At 45.8% G+C, this 19,808-nt stretch overlaps 2 protein-coding genes and 9 non-coding genes across 11 annotated transcripts; 2 read left to right on the top strand and 9 right to left on the bottom strand.

Annotated features, from left to right (window-relative positions):
• The first annotated feature begins 2,302 nt into the window (after positions 1-2,302).
• On the top strand, positions 2,303-3,598 carry LOC124462294. The gene is made up of 2 exons (XM_047013953.1): positions 2,303-2,397; positions 2,532-3,598. The coding sequence occupies exon 2, from the start codon at positions 2,570-2,572 to the stop codon at positions 3,596-3,598; it is 1,029 nt and encodes a 342-aa protein (XP_046869909.1). The 5' UTR covers positions 2,303-2,397; positions 2,532-2,569.
• LOC124462293 lies at positions 3,418-6,475 on the top strand. The gene is made up of 5 exons (XM_047013952.1): positions 3,418-3,737; positions 3,905-4,277; positions 4,408-5,085; positions 5,201-5,276; positions 5,409-6,475. The coding sequence occupies exons 1-5, from the start codon at positions 3,598-3,600 to the stop codon at positions 6,473-6,475; spliced, it is 2,334 nt and encodes a 777-aa protein (XP_046869908.1). The 5' UTR covers positions 3,418-3,597.
• Positions 6,476-7,490: 1,015 nt separating this feature from the next.
• On the bottom strand, positions 7,491-7,572 carry trnal-aag. The gene has a single exon. It is a non-coding gene; the product is annotated as a tRNA-Leu (tRNA).
• A 129-nt stretch (positions 7,573-7,701) lies between these two features.
• On the bottom strand, positions 7,702-7,773 carry trnag-ucc. The gene has a single exon. It is a non-coding gene; the product is annotated as a tRNA-Gly (tRNA).
• Positions 7,774-8,486: 713 nt separating this feature from the next.
• trnal-aag lies at positions 8,487-8,568 on the bottom strand. Its single transcript has one exon. It is a non-coding gene; the product is annotated as a tRNA-Leu (tRNA).
• A 256-nt stretch (positions 8,569-8,824) lies between these two features.
• Positions 8,825-8,906, bottom strand: trnal-aag. Its single transcript has one exon. It is a non-coding gene; the product is annotated as a tRNA-Leu (tRNA).
• Positions 8,907-9,034: 128 nt separating this feature from the next.
• On the bottom strand, positions 9,035-9,106 carry trnag-ucc. Its single transcript has one exon. It is a non-coding gene; the product is annotated as a tRNA-Gly (tRNA).
• A 1,089-nt stretch (positions 9,107-10,195) lies between these two features.
• trnal-aag lies at positions 10,196-10,277 on the bottom strand. Its single transcript has one exon. It is a non-coding gene; the product is annotated as a tRNA-Leu (tRNA).
• Positions 10,278-10,796: 519 nt separating this feature from the next.
• trnal-uag lies at positions 10,797-10,878 on the bottom strand. The gene has a single exon. It is a non-coding gene; the product is annotated as a tRNA-Leu (tRNA).
• Positions 10,879-12,571: 1,693 nt separating this feature from the next.
• Positions 12,572-12,643, bottom strand: trnag-ucc. Its single transcript has one exon. It is a non-coding gene; the product is annotated as a tRNA-Gly (tRNA).
• Positions 12,644-12,963: 320 nt separating this feature from the next.
• trnal-uag lies at positions 12,964-13,045 on the bottom strand. Its single transcript has one exon. It is a non-coding gene; the product is annotated as a tRNA-Leu (tRNA).
• Positions 13,046-19,808: the final 6,763 nt, after the last annotated feature.

The raw sequence follows: 19,808 nt of genomic DNA, 5'->3' as shown, positions 1-19,808 counted from the left end.
TACCGAAAATGGTTTGCCAGCATGTTATGTAAAATTAATAGTGAATCGTGAATAAAAGTCATGTTAGAAGAGAGCTGTTCGCAGCTAATACACATTCCAAGACAAAGGACATTGAGGGGGATTGTTGGGGGATGGGGGAGGATGGGGGAGTTGAGATGAGGCACATTCACCTCAAGTAAGCACACTCATCGAATAGATACAGATCTACTGTAGGGCAGTGTTGTTTGAAAATACTCTGGCTACCACCCCCTCTTGACATGTAATTTGTTGTAATTATTGAATGTGTTATTTCTTTTAAATACAGATGTCTAAGCAAGTTTTTAGTTTTTATCCTGGGAGAGTGGTGGTGGTCTTTCGGAAGGGGTCACATGGCTACCTTCTCCAAGATGCAACTGAGGAAGCCAAGCGTTGGAAGGACTCCTCTGTCTCTCTGAAGGACAAGTCAGCACCCATAAAGGAGGAGCAGATGAGGGCAAGGGCGTGCTCTTTGGTCCGTGACCGAGGGGGGGATGTGTCTGATCAAACTGAGGTGTTGGGGGAGTATACTTTACAGTTTGGAAAGTATAAGGGGAAATTGGTCAGATGGCTCCTTGAAAATGATGTGGGGTACACTCTGTACCTCATTAAACAATTTGAAAAGGAGCAAATGGCTGGCATGCCTTTGGATGGGCCCAGCAAAGACAGCCTGCGGTCCTTTGTAGGGTATGCCAATTCCTTCAAGGAAATCAAGGCAGTGCTGGAGTACGAGGCCAGGAGGACCGGGGCTGTCAGCTCAGTGGAGGAGGACCAACAGGTCGGCTTTGGCCGCATGCCAACAAGGACCTGGGGTGACGTCTGGGAGGGTAGGGCAGATGGCTTTGCAGCGTTCGTTCTGTCCCGGACCACCACTCCGGGAACTAGCATGGACAAACTGAAGCGGTACCTGACCAAGAAGACCCAGGAGGCATCCATGTCCTCTCCTCTGCTCGCCTCCAGCCAAGCCGTGGGTAGGTCATCAGTATTAATTAAATATTATAAGTAATTTAATGCTTGTGATTATGGTTAACTTTCATTTGATGCATGTAACAGATAGGATATAAATGTAACTATTGTACAGTGAAAGGAATACATTCTTATGTTTCTTTCCTGTTTGCACCACAGTCATGGATGAAGATGAAGACCTGGAGCAAGCCATGCTGAACATCTCCCCCTCCAAGATGGTCAAGCAGAGCTGTAAGTGAATGTTCCTTTGTGGGCCTTGTTGTGTGTGACTGAGGACACATTTAAAGCAATATGCTTTTGAACTGCTACTTGACAGCATGTTGTACATCTTTTCATCTCTGCTTTGTCACTAGCTGCTGCCCTGTCTTCGGGTGCATCTTCATCTCCCAGGAATAAGAGACCAGCAGGCCGAGGTCTCTTTGCATATCAGTTGTTGGGACCAAGACATGACTCTTGGTCAATGTTCATGCCACGTTCCTGGCCTTGTTCAATGTTCATGCCACGTTTCTGGCCTTGTTCAATGTTTATGGTGTTCTGCCTTTCAAAACTCCAATCATGAATTTACATCCTCTCCATCGTTGATGGTAAGTGTTTTTTTTCTTATACTCTGCATGATTCCCATTATGAATTTACAGGCTCTTCGTTGAGGGTAAGTGTTATTTGTCTTATAGTCTGCATGATGACTGCATGAATGTGCATGCCACCGTTTGCATTGTTTGCTTAACAGGTTTTTGAACAAAATTATTTATTTAGGATTAAAGCTGTTTGATAGTTGCTGACAGATCCAATTGAGAGAAGTTCTTACATGCAAACAAAGCACACATGCAATTTGCCTCTGTCAGTCTGAAATATAACTTTTACACGGTGACTAACTTTGTCCTTTTTTTCAGGATATAAGAATCCATCCGCTGCTCAGTCTAAACTGCCTGGTAACAGACTGGACCCCAGCACTGCTCAAGGTAAAATGATCATGTTCCTAGGACTACATCTGAATCTCTTGCAATTTAAAAACATACTACAAACAATATGTTGTGTTTTGCATGAGCTACTATGTTAGATGTTGAGAATAACATTGTGCTTTCTGTAATAGAAAAGAGTAAACCAGCAGCCACACTCTCCAGACCAGACCAGGGTGATGGACTCACTTCTTTGTTGCCAGGTTAATATTGATGTCTACATGCGCCTAACTAGATACAAGATTTAATCAAACATAACTTACTTACCTCATTTAACTCTTAGCCTGTGATTGAAAGTCATCTCTCACTGCAGTCCCGGTAGCAAAAAGACAGGTTGTGAGCTATATACATATTTTGTCATTAGATCCCCCAGTTCCAGTGAAGGCTCCAGTGCCAGTTCCGCCCGAGTTGCTTGCACTGGGCCTGTGTACAGAGTCAGCAAACACTGCTATCTCAAAAGGTATGAGTCACTATTATTTAATAATATAATTACTTGAAAGTATTTAAAAATATTTTATATGTTTAAAAATCTATGTATTTAGTCTGTTGTTTACAGAATGTAGTTGCTCATCATTATCATCTGTCATCCTGCAGCCTCTCCCCGACTGGCTCCTGTGCTGTCTGCAGCCACCATGCCACCGCACTCTGCTCCATCTCCTGCCACGTCTGCTGCTGTCGCTCTACCCTGTCCTGTTCCAGCCGCAGCTGGTGCGCTACCTACCCCAGCTCCGTCTACCATCCCACCACCACTCCATAGGAAGGACCAAGACGTCAGCCAGTGGAACTGCTCCCAAAACCAGAAGATGTGGATGAAAACGGAGATGGAATCTTTGGGACTTTGGCCAGGATCTCGACCTGTACGACATCTGATGGGTATGATCTCCTTGTGGCGTCATCCACCCCAACCAGAACTCATAGATCCAGTCTATGATATGCCATCTCCCAAGTACTTCCAGCTACATCCATTTTTCATTTGGAAACCGGAGCATGCAATTATGGAGAGAGTGAGGAACAATTACATTTTACCCTGCCTCTACGGCTGCTCCACTCCCCATGTGGTTTCGGCAGGAGTTGGGCGACCCCGGGTCATTATTGGGACCAGCGGCCAGTACTACATCTTGGCCTCTCGGCTGAACTGCAAAACATGCAAGAGGTACTGGTTCGCTGACAAACCCCAGTGGATGGAAATGCTGCCACAACTCTTCTGCAACATCCTGCCAGCATTTCTCACCCACAAAAAAGCCATCTGCAAAACGGTAATGGATGAGCTATGTCGCACAGGGAGGTCGGCCACAGACATGGCAAATCAGCTGAATGAGGCTCTGCACCTACGGTACGAGAGGGCACACCTTGCCTATCTGTTGACTGTACAGAATGTGCAGGATGGTGACTCCGGCCTGTATGGGCAGAAGACCATCACAGGCACCATGCGGAAGGACAACACCCCTGATCCCTTTGGTACATACGACTTGACCAATGGCTGGTGTGGGGTAGCCATCAGTCCCCGCTACCTAGTAGACTGCCTCGTACATGAGTACCACCGTAAGGAGAAGACCCTCACTCTTGTCCTGCAAGGCACTTTTGGGCAGGTCATTCGAGCTGACCACACACGGAAGGTGGCCCGGAAGGTGGTGCTCTCATCCGGAACCATGTCCTCGTGATGAATGAGAACTGGATGATCCTGTCCTGGGTGATGCTTCAGTCAGAGAGTGACCGGTCGCTGGAACCCATGTACGAGGGGCTGTCTCATCGCTACGACTCAGCTGGACTGCCGAAGGCAAAGTACCAGTGGGTGGACAGGTAAAAGCCAGATCACAGCTTTTGTATTCAATTTTACACAGGACAGAAACATTTAGCAAAATATAATATACTATATAGTTACAGGGGATTGTATGCAGGTGACATAGAAACTCAAAGCCTATCATTAATTTGTGTTTTTCTCTCTCTCTCTCTCACTGTGTGAGCAGGGACTGCTGTGCTGATTTCCGGATCCCAAACCTTGACCCCCAGGAGCACCTCCACTGGGATTCATGGAAAACCACGGAAGCTGTGGTGACGGGGGCAACATCTGGGAACCTGACCAACTCATGTGCCTCCCGGGGAAAGTACAGCAGCGACATCACTGTCAAACTGGACCTTTTCCATTGCATGCGGCGGTTCTCAAGGGAGTGCGTGTCAGAGCACCATACACTCCACAGCACTTTCTGCCGGTTCCTCAGTGCTGCATTCTGTGTGGTGGACCAGACTGACCTGCAGAGGCTGACGGAGGCATACGCCTTCTGTGGGATCAGGCCTGCCAATCCCACAAAGCAGCATATCCGGGAACACTGCCGGACCAAGGTACTTTTGAATGTTCATAACATTAATAATGCTTGTTATGTTATAACATAAATAAGAAAAATACGTAATTTAATTTCTGTATTCCGTTAATGCATATGAAATCATCTGTAATCCTTTTTTCAATTGTAAGGTACCACAACCTACAGAGCTGCTGGAGAGAGTGGAGAGCGTCCTCAAACAGTTCTTCCTAGAGACAGATCCCAATGGTGTCTACCTCTTCAAGCCGTCCATGCTAAAGCTGTGGAGACTCCAGAGGGTGCACATCCTGAGAGGCTGCCTGAGTGATCCAGAAGAGGAGGACGGGATCCTTTACAGACACGGAGGAACAGTGCAGCTCAACCACGTCAAGGGTGAAGGAGCAGCTGTCCCAGTGTGGATCCCTGTGAGAGGCACCTCCCAACAGGAGGGTTTCCATGCGCATCAGGCACGGTGGATCACAGGCAACTGTGTTTCCTCCGAGCTCTTCCAGGCTCAAGGCATGATGGGCATGGCACGGTGGAACTTTCAGAGATTGGTGGATCTGAAGTTACCGGACGTGAAGCTACCTGCAGTCTTTGACCCAGTGCTCATCATGCAGCTGAACGTGGCATCGGAGAGGGTGACCGGCCATGCCAAATACCCTGCACTGCAGTTGAGCCACAGAGACACAGGGGAGAGATTTGGCCTGCAGTATGTGGAGCCAGGCTGTCGCCCTGTGCCTCTGGACTGGTTCAAGAACAGGTCCCAGGGGGCTGATGAAGAGGGAGCTGAGGAAGAGGAGGCTGACCGGGTGGTCGCCGACCAGCCCTTCATCACGCCAGAAGACAATGTAAGTTGCATTGATAGCACTTTGTAATTTACCCTTTCAAACTTACACAGGTTATACCTGCAGACTAAGCACACATGTTTAAATAATTGAAATGCATGTACTTCCTCTGTTGCAGGATGACGTCTTTGGTGAGGCTTCTGGAGTCTTGCCCCAGACCACAGTCCAGCCAGTCCAATCAACCTCCACTCAAGGTAATTTTGCAAATATCCCTCATTTTACACATCTGCTAGTAAAATGTGAATGAGATGCAACACTCAAGTTGCACTGATGCTTGATAGAGCAAGATTTTATATTTATTATGTGTTATTTCTACTTGTCTTCAGGTCTGCCAACGACACCTGCACTGCCCATCACAGCAAACCCGCGTGCTGCTCGCACAATGTCCATCAAGGCAGGCGGGCTTCTGTACGTCTTGGACCATTCCCGGTGGACAGAGGCCATGAAGGAGGTCATCGACGGCCTCATAGGAATCCACCAAGGGTCGAAGGATTTCCTGCAGAGGGTGGACAGTGACTACGCTGGCTTGGTGCAGGCTGCTTCCCGTGATCCCAATAGCCTGTTGCATCCAACAACAAAGCAACACATTTCACAGTATGTGAAGCATTGGGCAAAGCGGACCAACGCCAGCACGTCCCTGAACACCAGCCCAGAGAAACTTCTGGAGACGCAGCAGCTGTGGCAGCACCTGACGGCAGAGAGTGAGACCAAGAGCGTGCCGGTGGTGACCATACCACCCGCTGCGGTCAATCCACCTGGGAGAGATCCCCAGGAGGCCCCTCTGACCAAGGCTGCTATCGAGGACATGGTGCGGGACATAGTCCAGAAGCAGACGGCACTGCAACAACAGCAGCAGCAGCAGCTGGGCAAAAAGAAGACGAGGAACTGTCTTGCCTGTGGCCAGCCGAAGTCGCGATACCAGGGAGACGGTTCCTCCATCCACCTCTTCTACCAGTCTGGGGAGGTCAAGTACTTTTACTGCTCACAAAGAGTCCACAAGCTCTATGCAGCAGAAGGCCTGAATGACCCCAGAATGCCGTTTGAGGACTTTGCGGACACCCCTTTCTTTGGGAAAGAGCTTGAGGCAGCCAAGCTCAGGTCAGCAGAGGCACGGAGGTTGGCTGATCTGCGGGGGAAACGGAGGGCGGCAGAACAGCAGCCCACCGGTCGGCTCTGCAAGTTCTGCCGCAAGCCCATCAAGCAGGGGCCAGAAAGCCCCCATGTGTACCATTCGTTCCGGGGTGTGGCGGGCAGGTACATTTACTGTCCTACCAGGGTGCTGTCCCTGTACAAGGCAGACGGAATGAATGCTGAAATGACCTGGGGGGAGTTTCAACAATCAGCCTTCTACAAGGCAGAGAAGAAGAGGTGGGCTGAGGAGAAGGGGAAGTAGGCAAACTGTACATAAAAATTGTTGTAAATAGTTCAAATAAATAATATGACTGTTTTGCACTTAATCTAGGTTATTTGTACAAGCCTTGATTACATGTTCCAATAAATGGCCAAAATAAGATTGTGTGTTCATCTCAGTTATTTGTATCACAATTAATCATCAAATAAATGTTCATGATGTATGAAAATGGAGATGGATCAGACTATTGATTACCATTGACCCCTTAAGACTCATCTGTACAAATGTCTTCATTTAGTGGCTCAAACAAATCCAGGCAACTGGTTACACTGAAAATAAATCCCCAATATTAGAGGTTTTTACCAGAATATATTTTTTTTATATTCCATCAAAACCAGACAATATACAAACAATGAAAATAGTGCCAACGGACAATACACAATCTTGTTAATAAACAAGGCTGAATACAATTATGATGTATTTGTAATGTACAATACTGCAATTTTAGATGTAGATTAGAGGCATCTCAGTATGGCCTTTTACATTGGTTTGATATATAGCAGATAACCAGTGCCACTATATTGTATCATTGAAAGAAGTACAATAAATCATTTGTAATAAACATCGTCGTGACTGGGATTCGACACGAGTACCCCAATTTTTCCCTTTACAGGTACAGGCGTCTGCCCGCCGCGTGGAAGGCAGCTATGCTTGCCACTATACCACCAATGCCCACGACATCCTCCATGATCGCACAGCTTTTCGAGCCACGGTTCGATTTTTCACACCACCTACTGACGTCCAACTAGTAAGAGTTTGCCATAAACCTGGTTTATACTTCTGTCGAGTTTGGAACACTAGGCCTAATCCGGATGTGCTCGACCGTCACAAGAGACGAAATGCCTCTCACACTTTGTATTGTCTGGTGATGGAGCCACTATACCTACGATGCCCCAAGAAAGCATCAACGACAACACAACACAACGAGCCACAGTTCACCTTTCAAACCCACTTACTGACGTGAAAGCAACGAGACGCCGTTAGCACCCTACAAAACTGGCAGCGGTGGGATTCGAACCCACGCCTCCGGAGAGACTGGAGCCTTAATCCAGCACCTTGGACCGCTCGGCCACGCTACCCCCCGTTGTCAACTGTTGGCCAGCCGAGCTCCAACCGAAGCTGATCGATCGTCCAGGAGCTCACGGGACTAGTCTAATGCCCGCAAGCAGTGGAATGACACCAGATAAAACACATCTTTCTCAAGGTTATGCATTGGCCGGGAATCGAACCCGGGTCAACTGCTTGGAAGGCAGCTATGCTTGCCACTATACCACCAATGCCCACAACATCCTCCATGATCGCACAGTATTTCGAGCCACGGTTCGATTTTTCACACCACCTACTGACGTCCAACTAGTAAGAGATTGCCATAAACCTGGTTTATACTTCTGTCGAGTTTGGAACACTTGGCCTAATCCGGATGTGCTCGACCGTCACAAGAGACGAAATGCCTCTCACACTTTGTATTGTCTGGTGATGGAGCCACTATACCTACGATGCCCCAAGAAAGCATCAACGACAACATGTCGAGCCATAATTCAACTTTAAAACCCACTTACTGACTTGAAAGCAACGAGACGGCATTATCACCCTACAAAAATGGCAGCAGTCGGATTCTAACCCACGCCTCCGGAGAGACTGGAGCCTAAATCCAGCGCCTTGGACGGCTCGGCCACGCTACCCCGTTGTCAGCTGTTGGCCACCCGAGCTTCTCCCAAAACTGATCGATACTGAACTAGTAACAGATTGCCCTAAACCTGGTTTATACTTCTGTTGAGTTTGGAACACTTGGCCTACTCCGGATGTGTTCGACCATCACAAGAGACGAAATGCCTCTTCACGGTTTGTATTGTCTGGTGATGGAGCCACTATACCTACGATGCCCCAAGAAAGCATCAACGACAACACAACACAACACGTCGAGCCACAGTTCACCTTTCAAACCCACTTACTGACGTGAAAGCAACGAGACGCCGTTAGCACCCTACAAAACTGGCAGCGGTGGGATTCGAACCCACGCCTCCGGAGAGACTGGAGCCTTAATCCAGCACCTTGGACCGCTCGGCCACGCTACCCCCATTGTCAACTGTTGGCCAGCCGAGCTCCAACCGAAGCTGATCGATCGTCCAGGAGCTCACGTGACTAGATCCGGATGTGCTCGACGTTACAAGAGACGAAATGCCTCTCACACTTTGTATTGTCTGGTGATGGAGCCACTATACCTACGATGCCCCAAGAAAGCATCAACGACAACACATCGAGACACAGTTCACCTTTCAAACCCACTTACTGACGTGAAAGCAATGAGACGCCGTTAGCACCCTACTAAAGTGGCAGCGGTGGGATTCGAACCCACGCCTCCGGAGAGACTGGAGCCTTAATCCAGCGCTTTGGACCGCTCGGCCACGCTACCCCGTTGTCAGCTGTTGGCCAGCCGAGCTCAAACCGAAGCTGATCGATCGTCCAGGAGCTCACGTGATTATATCTAATGCCCGCAAGCAGTGGAATGACACCAGATAAAACACATCTTTCTCAAGGTTCTGCATTGGCCGGGAATCGAACCCGGGTCAACTGCTTGGAAGGCAGCTATGCTTGCCACTATACCACCAATGCCCACGACATCCTCCATGATCGCACAGCATTTCGAGCCACGGTTCGACTTTTCACACCACCTACTGACGTCCAACTAGTAATTGATTGCCCTAAAACTGGTTTATACTTCTGTCGAGTTTGGAACACTTGGCCTAATCCGGATGTGCTCGACCGTCACAAGAGACGAAATGCCTCTCACACTTTGTATTGTCTGGTGATGGAGCCACTATACCTACGATGCCCCAAGAAAGCATCAACGACAACATGTCGAGCCACAGTTCACCTTTAAAACCCACTTACTGACTTGAAAGCAACGAGACGGCATTAGTACCCTACAAAAGTGGCAGCAGTCGGATTCGAACCCACGCCTCCGGAGAGACTGGAGCCTAAATCCAGCGCCTTGGACCGCTCGGCCACGCTACCCCGTTGTCAGTTGTTGGCCACCCGAGCTTCTCCCAAAACTGATCGATACAGAACTAGTAACAGATTGCCCTAAACCTGGTTTATACTTCTGTCGAGTTTGGAACACTTGGCCTAATCCGGATGTGCTCGACCGTCACAAGAGACGAAATGCCTCTCACACTTTGTATTGTCTGGTGATGGAGCCACTATACCTACGATGCCCCAAGAAAGCATCAACGACAACACAACACAACGAGCCACAGTTCACCTTTCAAACCCACTTACTGACGTGAAAGCAAGGAGACGGCGTTAGCACACTGCAAAAATGGCAGCAGTCGGATTCGAACCCACGCCTCCGGAGAGACTGGAGCCTAAATCCAGCGGCTTGGACCGCTCGGCCACGCTACCCCGTTGTCAGTTGTTGGCCACCCGAGCTTCTCCCAAAACTGATCGATACTGAACTAGTAACAGATTGCCCTAAACCTGGTTTATACTTCTGTCGAGTTTGGAACACTTGGCCTAATCCGGATGTGCTCGACCGTCACAAGAGACGAAATGCCTCTCACACTTTGTATTGTCTGGTGATGGAGCCACTATACCTACGATGCCCCAAGAAAGCATCAACGACAACATGTCGAGCCACAGTTCACCTTTCAAACCCACTTACTGACGTGAAAGCAACGAGACGCCGTTAGCACCCTACAAAACTGGCAGCGGTGGGATTCGAACCCACGCCTCCGGAGAGACTGGAGCCTTAATCCAGCACCTTGGACCGCTCGGCCACGCTACCCCGTTGTCAACTGTTGGCCAGCCGAGCTCCAACCGAAGCTGATCGATCGTCCAGGAGCTCACGTGACTAGTCTAATGCCCGCAAGCAGTGGAATGACACCAGATAAAACACATCTTTCTCAAGGTTCTGCATTGGCCGGGAATCGAACCCGGGTCAACTGCTTGGAAGGCAGATATGCTTGCCACTATACCACCAATGCCCACGACATCCTCCATGATCGCACAGCATTTCGAGCCACGGTTCGATTTTTCACACCACCTACTGACGTCCAACTAGTAAGAGATTGCCATAAACCTGGTTTATACTTCTGTCGAGTTTGGAACACTTGGCCTAATCCGGATGTGCTCGACCGTCACAAGAGACGAAATGCCTCTCACACTTTGTATTGTCTGGTGATGGAGCCACTATACCTACGATGCCCCAAGAAAGCATCAACGACAACATGTCGAGCCACAGTTCACCTTTCAAACCCACTTACTGACGTGAAAGCAACGAGACGGCGTTAGCACCCTACAAAAGTGGCAGCGGTGGGATTCGAACCCACGCCTCCGGAGAGACTGGAGCCTAAATCCAGCGCCTTGGACCGCTCGGCCACGCTACCCCGTTGTCAACTGTTGGCCAGCCGAGCTCCAACCGAAGCTGATCGATCGTCCAGGAGCTCACGTGACTAGTCTAATGCCCGCAAGCAGTGGAATGACACCAGATAAAACACATCTTTCTCAAGGTTCTGCATTGGCCGGAATCGAACCCGGGTCAACTGCTTGGAAGGCAGCTATGCTTGCCACTATACCACCAATGCCCACGACATCCTCCATGATCGCACAGCTTTTCGAGCCACGGTTCGATTTTTCACACCACCTACTGACGTCCAACTAGTAAGAGATTGCCATAAACCTGGTTTATACTTCTGTCGAGTTTGGAACATTTGGCCTAATCCGGATGTGCTCGACCGTCACAAGGGACGAAATGCCTCTCACACTTTGTATTGTCTGGTGATGGAGCCACTATACCTACGATGCCCCAAGAAAGCATCAACGACAACATGTCGAGCCACAGCTCACCTTTAAAACCCACTTACTGACTTGAAAGCAACGAGACGGCATTAGCACCCTACAAAAGTGGCAGCAGTCGGATTTGAACCCACGCCTCCGGAGAGACTGGAGCCTAAATCCAGCGCCTTGGACCGCTCGGCCACGCTACCCCGTTGTCAGCTGTTGGCCACCCGAGCTTCTCCCAAAACTGATCGATACTGAACTAGTAACAGATTGCCCTAAACCTGGTTTATACTTCTGTCGAGTTTGGAACACTTGGCCTACTCCGGATGTGTTCGACCTTCACAAGAGACGAAATGCCTCTTCACGGTTTGTATTGTCTGGTGATGGAGCCACTATACCTACGATTCCCCAAGAAAGCATCAACGACAACACAACACAACGAGCCACAGTTCACCTTTCAAACCCACTTACTGACGTGAAAGCAATGAGACGCCGTTAGCACCCTACAAAAGTGGCAGCGGTGGTATTCGAACCCACGCCTCCGGAGAGACTGGAGCCTTAATCCAGCGCCTTGGACCGCTCGGCCAGGCTACCCCGTTGTCAACTGTTGGCCAGCCGAGCTCCAACCGAAGCTGATCGATCGTCCAGGAGCTCACGTGACTAGTCTAATGCCCGCAAGCAGTGGAATGACACCAGATAAAACACATCTTTCTCAAGGTTCTGCATTGGCCTGGAATCGAACCCGGGTCAACTGCTTGGAAGGCAGCTATGCTTGCCACTATACCACCAATGCCCACGACATCCTCCATGATCGCACAGCATTTCGAGCCACGGTTCGACTTTTCACACCACCTACTGACGTCCCTGGTTTATACTTCTGTCGAGTTTGGAACACTTGGCCTAATCCGGATGTGCTCGACCGTCACAAGAGACGAAATGCCTCTCACACTTTGTATTGTCTGGTGATGGAGCCACTATACCTACGATGCCCCAAGAAAGCATCAACGACAACATGTCGAGCCACAGTTCACCTTTAAAACCCACTTACTGACTTGAAAGCAACGAGACGGCATTAGTACCCTACAAAAGTGGCAGCAGTCGGATTCGAACCCACGCCTCCGGAGAGACTGGAGCCTAAATCCAGCGCCTTGGACCGCTCGGCCACGCTACCCCGTTGTCAGCTGTTGGCCAGCCGAGCTCAAACCGAAGCTGATCGATCGTCCAGGAGCTCACGTGACTATATCTAATGCCCGCAAGCAGTGGAATGACACCAGATAAAACACATCTTTCTCAAGGTTCTGCATTGGCCGGGAATCGAACCCGGGTCAACTGCTTGGAAGGCAGCTATGCTTGCCACTATACCACCAATGCCCACAACATCCTCCATGATCGCACAGCTTTTCGAGCCACGGTTCGATTTTTCACACCACCTACTGACGTCCAACTAGTAAGAGTTTGCCATAAACCTGGTTTATACTTCTGTCGAGTTTGGAACACTTGGCCTAATCCGGATGTGCTCGACCGTCACAAGAGACAAAATGCCTCTCACACTTTGTATTGTCTGGTGATGGAGCCACTATACCTACGATGCCCCAAGAAAGCATCAACGACAACACATCGAGACACAGTTCACCTTTCAAACCCACTTACTGACTTGAAAGCAACGAGACGGCGTTAGCACCCTACAAAACTGGCAGCGGTGGGATTCGAACCCACGCCTCCGGAGAGACTGGAGCCTAAATCCAGCACCTTGGACCGCTCGGCCACGCTACCCCGTTGTCAACTGTTGGCCAGCCGAGCTCCAACCGAAGCTGATCGATCGTCCAGGAGCTCACGTGACTAGTCTAATGCCTGCAAGCAGTGGAATGACACCAGATAAAACACATCTTTCTCAAGGTTCTGCATTGGCCGGGAATCTAACCCGGGTCAACTGCTTGGAACGCAGCTATGCTTGCCACTATACCACCAATGCCCACGACATCCTCCATGATCGCACAGCATTTCGAGCCACGGTTCGACTTTTCACACCACCTACTGACGTCCAACTAGTAAGAGATTACCATAAACCTGGTTTATACTTCTGTCGAGTTTGGAACACTTGGCCTACTCCGGATGTGTTCGACCTTCACAAGAGACGAAATGCCTCTTCACGGTTTGTATTGTCTGGTGATGGAGCCACTATACCTACGATGCCCCAAGAAAGCATCAACGACAACACAACACAACGAGCCACAGTTCACCTTTCAAACCCACTTACTGACGTGAAAGCAATGAGACGCCGTTAGCACCCTACAAAAGTGGCAGCGGTGGGATTCGAACCCACGCCTCCGGAGAGACTGGAGCCTTAATCCAGCGCCTTGGTGTTGGAGAAATTGAAGATGTAACACATTTATCCTGTATAAGAATGATTCTGTGTTCAGCATTCCTTGTGTGTAGAGAGAAGCCTACCCCCAAATCTGGACTTTGGGTAACATGAGGCATACGTAAACAAGGTGACCTGGGCTGACCACTCTCTCTTACTGAAGAGGCCCTAAAAGATGTCTGGCCTTATCTGTGTTGGGTGAATCATGTGGTCAAGCTTACAGGGGTCAAAAGGCACACACACGCACACACTCAAGCACGCACACACTCAAACACGCACGCACACACGCGCGCGCCAGGTCTATGCAAGGAGCCAATGAAGAAGAGCAATGGAACATTTGCATGCCTTTGTCTTAACCAATGACTGTAAAGGGCGGTTCTGCTTAAATAGCTAGCTAGCGCAACATGCTAGCGGACAAACTTGTAGCACAATGGGGTGTGATGTTTTGTCTCCTTGTGGGCCGGCCACAAGCAATAAAGCTTTCTTAAACTTGTTCACCGACTGACTGTGCAATGCTTGATAGATTAATACTTCTGACACAATGGTCCTTCGAGCCGGATTCCAACATCCATTCCACCATCCAGAACCCAAGAACCAAGAACTAAAATCGTGCAGACGTGCATGACAATGGAGAACCTCGCAGCAAAAATGGCTGTTTAAAAAGAGGCCAGTTTTTTGGGGGGGGAGGGGATGGTGGAAAGGTGACGGATTTCTGGACTAGCTAAGAGGCACAGCTTTCGATGGACAAGGTAAGAATGAAATTGTATATATATATAGTCGAATTTTGCTCCAAATTGATTTAAAAAAAAACTCCATAGTGTAGTTATTAAAGCACTCTGGTCCCTATCAGCTAAGACCTGTTGGAAACCCAGTGCAGCGATTGGGGTGTCATATTTACTGAGACCCGTGATCTGTGACGCATTGGGAGCAGATAGATCGGTGAAGTAAATAGACTGTATGTTTTGCTAAGAAATGGAACAGAATCAGTTACGGCCTGACCGACCAGAACTGAGATATTTGAAATATATCTGAGTTTGGTGGTAGTTAAATACCTAACCAAATGGAAAGATTATTGCTGATTTCTGTGGGAATGCCATTGCAGTATAACAGAGTTGGATGAAATACTCCGCTGTGAAGTCGTGAACTAAACTCACAATGGATCCTGACCTGTAAATGTATATTGGTTGAAATTGACATAATAACTGATTGTTATTGCTGATGAATTGGGAATTGTAATCTACACATGGTAAAGGCGTTTGACATGCCATTAGAGAGTGGAGTTCTACATAAGTGCGTTTATTGTTGCTGAAATGTGTTTGTTTTGATAGATCTGGGTCTGGTGGTAGACACGTGCCTTACAAACATGTGTTATTAAATCCTAGCCAAACGAACAGGTTGAAAAGGCCTGGGCGACCAGGACTCAGATGTATGTGTGAACATAAGATAGGACTTTTCAGTGTACAATGCAGAATTTGGACTCTCGATTTTTAAGTTAAAGATAAATTAGACGTGCAGTTCTATCATCTACATTTGCTTAATTCAGATCCAGTTGTGAGATGGTGCAGGCTAATCACAGAAGCCACGTTTACTAACATATGGCGCCGGGGGTACCGGGAACAGCGTAGTAACCTATTTTGCTAAATTCTGTAGAAAGCCATTGAGGTAAATGGGCCGTCCACAGTCGCTGTGAGAAGACTACAGGATTAAATGACTCCGTGCGCACGTAAAAGATAGTACTACATTAGTCGACGAGGACTAATTATATTAGTCGATGAGGACTAATTGTATAATTGTATAAACCGCGGACCTATTGTGTATATATAACCATGGTTAATTGTTTTAAAAGTTGTACAGAGGAATTGTGAAATGCTTAGAAATATGGAAACCAAAATTCAAGTTCAATGGTGAAATTGAAGTTCCAATTGTTTAAGTTAAAGAGTAGTGAAGAGAATGTGGTAATTTTTGTTTCAAATGTGTCTAAAAGAAGGCTGACATGATTCTAGTGAATTTGCCAATCCGCTGTCTGTTGAACAAAGTCTTTTACAAATTGTTGGGATCTGAGAGGAAAAGATCCAAGCTGTGACTTTGTTAGCTAATGGCTAATGGTGAAAACATAGAGAAAGTGCATTTTGCCAGAGATTTTGCTCTGTCCTGAGACCAAGGAGAGTCCAGGAAGTTGAATTTGCAACTATGGCAACAACATTTGTAGCTAACAAACTTGCATACAGACTCAACAGCGATGGCGGCGGGTACAGGCTAGTAAAGGTATTGCAGCTTGACATTTGAGATCCAGATGAGTAACCACATGACGCATGCGCAGACTAATAAGAAATTGAGAGATTGAAAATACGCAAATTTAGAGAAATAGATGAATTTGGAGCGAATTTACACATTAATTTGGTTACTTTTGAAATATATTAAGTGAAGAGTAGCCTATTTTGATACATTTGCTAACAAGGTTTTTGGTTGTTCGAGTACATTTTACATGAGTTTCAGAAATTCCGAGGAAAGGTGGGGGCTAAGAGTCCCGTTACGTTGAAGTTTTGCAAAGGTGATCCCAGAGGGTAATTCTGCATAATTATGTGAGTATTAATGCTGAGAGATGTGTCCGTTTGGAAGAATTCGAAGTTTGGTGGTTAACAAATGCATGATAAACATTTGTTGTAATTCCTAGCCAAACAGGGAGGTTTTTTGAAGCCTTTCCGACCAGAACTTGTATTTAAAAGCGTCATATCTTTGATGTGTTATGGTATTCAATAAGAATGCAGAAATTGAACCCCTGGTTTATAAATTGGTTCCAATACAATCGCAAGAGTTATAGAGCAAAATTAAGTGAATAGAAGGTAAACGCCAACCATCTGTGTTGTTCAAAGAGGGAAAAAAAAAGGTTTTTGCCTGTTCCAGAGTGCGCTGTTTGTTTGATTCGAGTTTGAAGCGGGCGCTGATGGATACAATGTGCTAGATTTGAGTCATTCAAGTAAAAACTAAAAGTAATTAAGTAAGAAGAGTGTTACATTAAACTATATAGGCTACAAACTACAAAATATTCCAATTAAATATCTTAATTTGGAGTTTTTGGTCCGCATAAATTAGATTTGAAGAATTGTCCGTGCATAATGCATGTTGTGGGCGTAATGGCTGGTAAATATAGGAATATTCAAAGAAGTATTCTCTGTATGCTTTGATAAGACTTTTGAGAAGTTAAAGAATAAGGTTTTTGTTTTACGGGCTTATGGTACTCATGTTAAATTGTGAATTTAAAGGTTTAAAAAGAAAAAGGGCGAATTTATATTTTCTTTTGTCTTAAGGACATTAAGACATGGTTGACGTGATTACGGAGCATAATACTGGCATGAGTGACTAAGGTCTGGGAGCAGTTTTAACTGTCCGAACATTGATTTGATGAAACAACATTATGATAACGATAGTTTAAAGCAAATTAAAATGTGGCTCAGAGAATTAGTAGAACGCTAATTTTGAAATCAAAGGCGAAATTAAGTTAATAATTGCAACCTTGTGTGTTATAGGGAACTTATGGGAAGTTTGCGTTTAGACAGGAAGGTTGTTTTTATTTGGCGAAGGAATGTTTTGTTTAAGGATTTGATTTAATTTGAAATTGTAACTTTAGTAGCTACATCTGATTATAATAACCACTTGCACATCAAATATCCATTGACATGGAATCAATTGGTGGCACTTTTCCAGTTGGGTTATTTTGAAGCTGTGTTTTCACAAATGTTTTATTTTGGTTTGAAGAAATGTATGTAAAACATTATGAGGAAATGATTTGAAAGTTACATAAAAGATTGGTTTAAGAGGTTCATGGAAGGTTATAAAATGAAACAGGAGAACGTTTTGTGGTTGTGAAGAGATGATTGGTTTAAACACTTTGATGTTCTGAAAAGGGAACTATGCATATACTTTAGGTATATGGGAAAACATTTAAAATCAAAATAGTAAAATGTAGGATTTTTAAGAGTTTTGATAAAGGTATTGGATGCAATTTAGTTATGAAATGAGAAAGAGAAAATAACTAAAATGTATTTTTATTTTGAGTTTTATTGTAATTTGGCTTTAAGTTTGATTGCATGTTTTATCAGGAGCCTGACACAATGTTTTGGATAAACAGTTAGGCTGTGATAAGGTTGTATTAATAAATGGTATTAGTGCATAAGGAGGGTTATAATAACCTTTGTTCTGAAATAATTTGGGAAGACTCATAAGTCTGATAAATTGTGGTTATGATGGTTTGTGCTAATTAGCTTGTTTTGGACTGCAGCCAAAGCAAGTTATGAAGTTCTACCTATCTGACCTTTATGGAAAATATATTTGAAAAAAGTTTTGTTAAACGCTACATTGGGAACATTATGTGGTCTATATTTTCATTTGAGAAACATACAGATTGAATTCTGGTTTGGGATAATGACAATGGTTTTATCATATCTTTAACAAAAAGAGGTGTGATTTGGTTAAACAGAGAATTTAAAATGATATCGGTCTTAAACTTACCGGGTTTGAAAGAAAGAAAAGGTTTTTGGAGTGAAAGAAATTAGACTAACAGTTGATTTTGTTTAAAAGGGAACAAAGAAACAGATTTCTAGACATCAGTAATAGGAGTTGAATATCAAATGATGAGGTATTGTCTTGTTATACATGTTTGTTCAACAATGGATAAATAAGAGTTTTGAATAACTTGTGTTGGTTCTACTAGAAGTAATCCAAATTCCTGATGAAGTGGATCAAAAAGTTAACCGATTTTATACAAAATGCTAACTAGAAAAGAGATCTTCTGCTAAATTCTGTTCCAGGTGAAGCAGTAAACCAAAGAGTGGATGAGTCAAACCAGGAGGTTGGGTATTGATTAAAGTTATCAAAAAGAAATAACTGGTCCAGCCCAGGTGGGAGGGACCGTATCAGGTACTACTCACCACACCCACTGCAGTCAAAATAGCAGAGAGGACGTCTTGGATGCATTTGTCACATTGTAAGGAAGGGACATTGATACAGGGACAGATTAGTTACTCACCACAGTCTTGAGGCACAAGTCTGACTACAAAGGGGAGTCATTCTCTTAAAGAACGGCGCGTCTCAAACTCAGTGAAGAAATCAACGGCCAACAGAGACATAGGGTGTAGGCTAAAAAGATAGGAGACAGTAAGCAGGGAAAGGTAGAAAGGATGGGTGACCTATTTCCTCATCCGTAGTATTGTGACCTTCGTGGTACCATATGTAGCTTACTGTTGCTAATATTCATAATAGTCTTCCCTATACTATGGTTTGAAAAGGTGATTGCTCCTGTATGATGCCACTAGTGGAAACAATAAGACAGATAAAGACAACACCGCTGAGACGAGCAAAACGAACTAGTATTAAGAACTGGATTTAATGACTGAAAATTTGTGGTTGGAATGGATAATGTTTACTTTGCTGTTCCCTATGGTTAAAAGATGCAATCTTTTAACCTCAGTGACTATCTACAAGGAAAGATGGCGATTGTGAAAAATGTGTTTGGTCTACTAAAAGTTCATACTGATAACATAGATTTTATTTTTCTGGGAATGCTAAAGCAGATGTGGCAGCAAAAGAGGCAGCCATACAGGTGTCTTAACATTAGGAAAGGTATAATGTGGATGAGACTGTCTTGAGAGAAATGCAAGGAGTGTCACAAATGATGGGTTGTGTAAATTCACAGGAGGAACTTATGTTACTGAAGAATCTATTTCGTTATGCTATAATATTGAGCCATGAGATTGATCATGTCTCAACAGGAGGGAATGATAACGAAAGAGTGTTCACAGTATATGGATTTGCAAACTATTCAAGGAAACTTTAAGACAAAACTTTTTTAGCATACTTTGAGAGAGAACAAGATATGCATGAACTTTATTGAGCTAAAGAAATGTAAAGATTCAGGAATGGACCAACGACGAGTCAGTTGCCTTCAACTGACCTCTGTGAGAATGTAATTTTAATTACTGTGTAGTCTACTTTGTTCTGAAATTCGCAGACAGGAGAGAGATGCTGTCTCAATCCAGTGAGAGGTCCCTGACCTAAGGAGACTGGATTGTGGTGACGGATTTGACACGTTAAGTCCTGGAAAATGACCCAAGGTGAACAGGGTCATTCCTGGCTAGTTTCAGAGAGGAAATGGCATGGTACACGTGAGTCAAGCGT

Source organism: Hypomesus transpacificus, unplaced genomic scaffold, assembly GCF_021917145.1.
Source record: "Hypomesus transpacificus isolate Combined female unplaced genomic scaffold, fHypTra1 scaffold_211, whole genome shotgun sequence".
Lineage (NCBI taxonomy): Eukaryota > Metazoa > Chordata > Actinopteri > Osmeriformes > Osmeridae > Hypomesus > Hypomesus transpacificus.
Note: the sequence above shows the minus strand (reverse complement) of the source record. Positions and strands in the feature narration are given on the sequence as shown.

What these genes read in the sequence shown, in the direction of transcription:
- LOC124462293 (XM_047013952.1), top strand. Translation starts at nt 3,598, where the DNA reads ATGAATGAGAACTGGATGATCCTGTCCTGGGTGATGCTTCAGTCAGAG. An exon ending in AAGTACCAGTGGGTGGACAG is followed by an intron (nt 3,738 to 3,904) that starts GTAAAAGCCAGA and finishes CTGTGTGAGCAG; the next exon opens with GGACTGCTGTGCTGATTTCC. An exon ending in TCATCACGCCAGAAGACAAT is followed by an intron (nt 5,086 to 5,200) that starts GTAAGTTGCATT and finishes CCTCTGTTGCAG; the next exon opens with GATGACGTCTTTGGTGAGGC.
- LOC124462294 (XM_047013953.1), top strand. Translation starts at nt 2,570, where the DNA reads ATGCCACCGCACTCTGCTCCATCTCCTGCCACGTCTGCTGCTGTCGCT.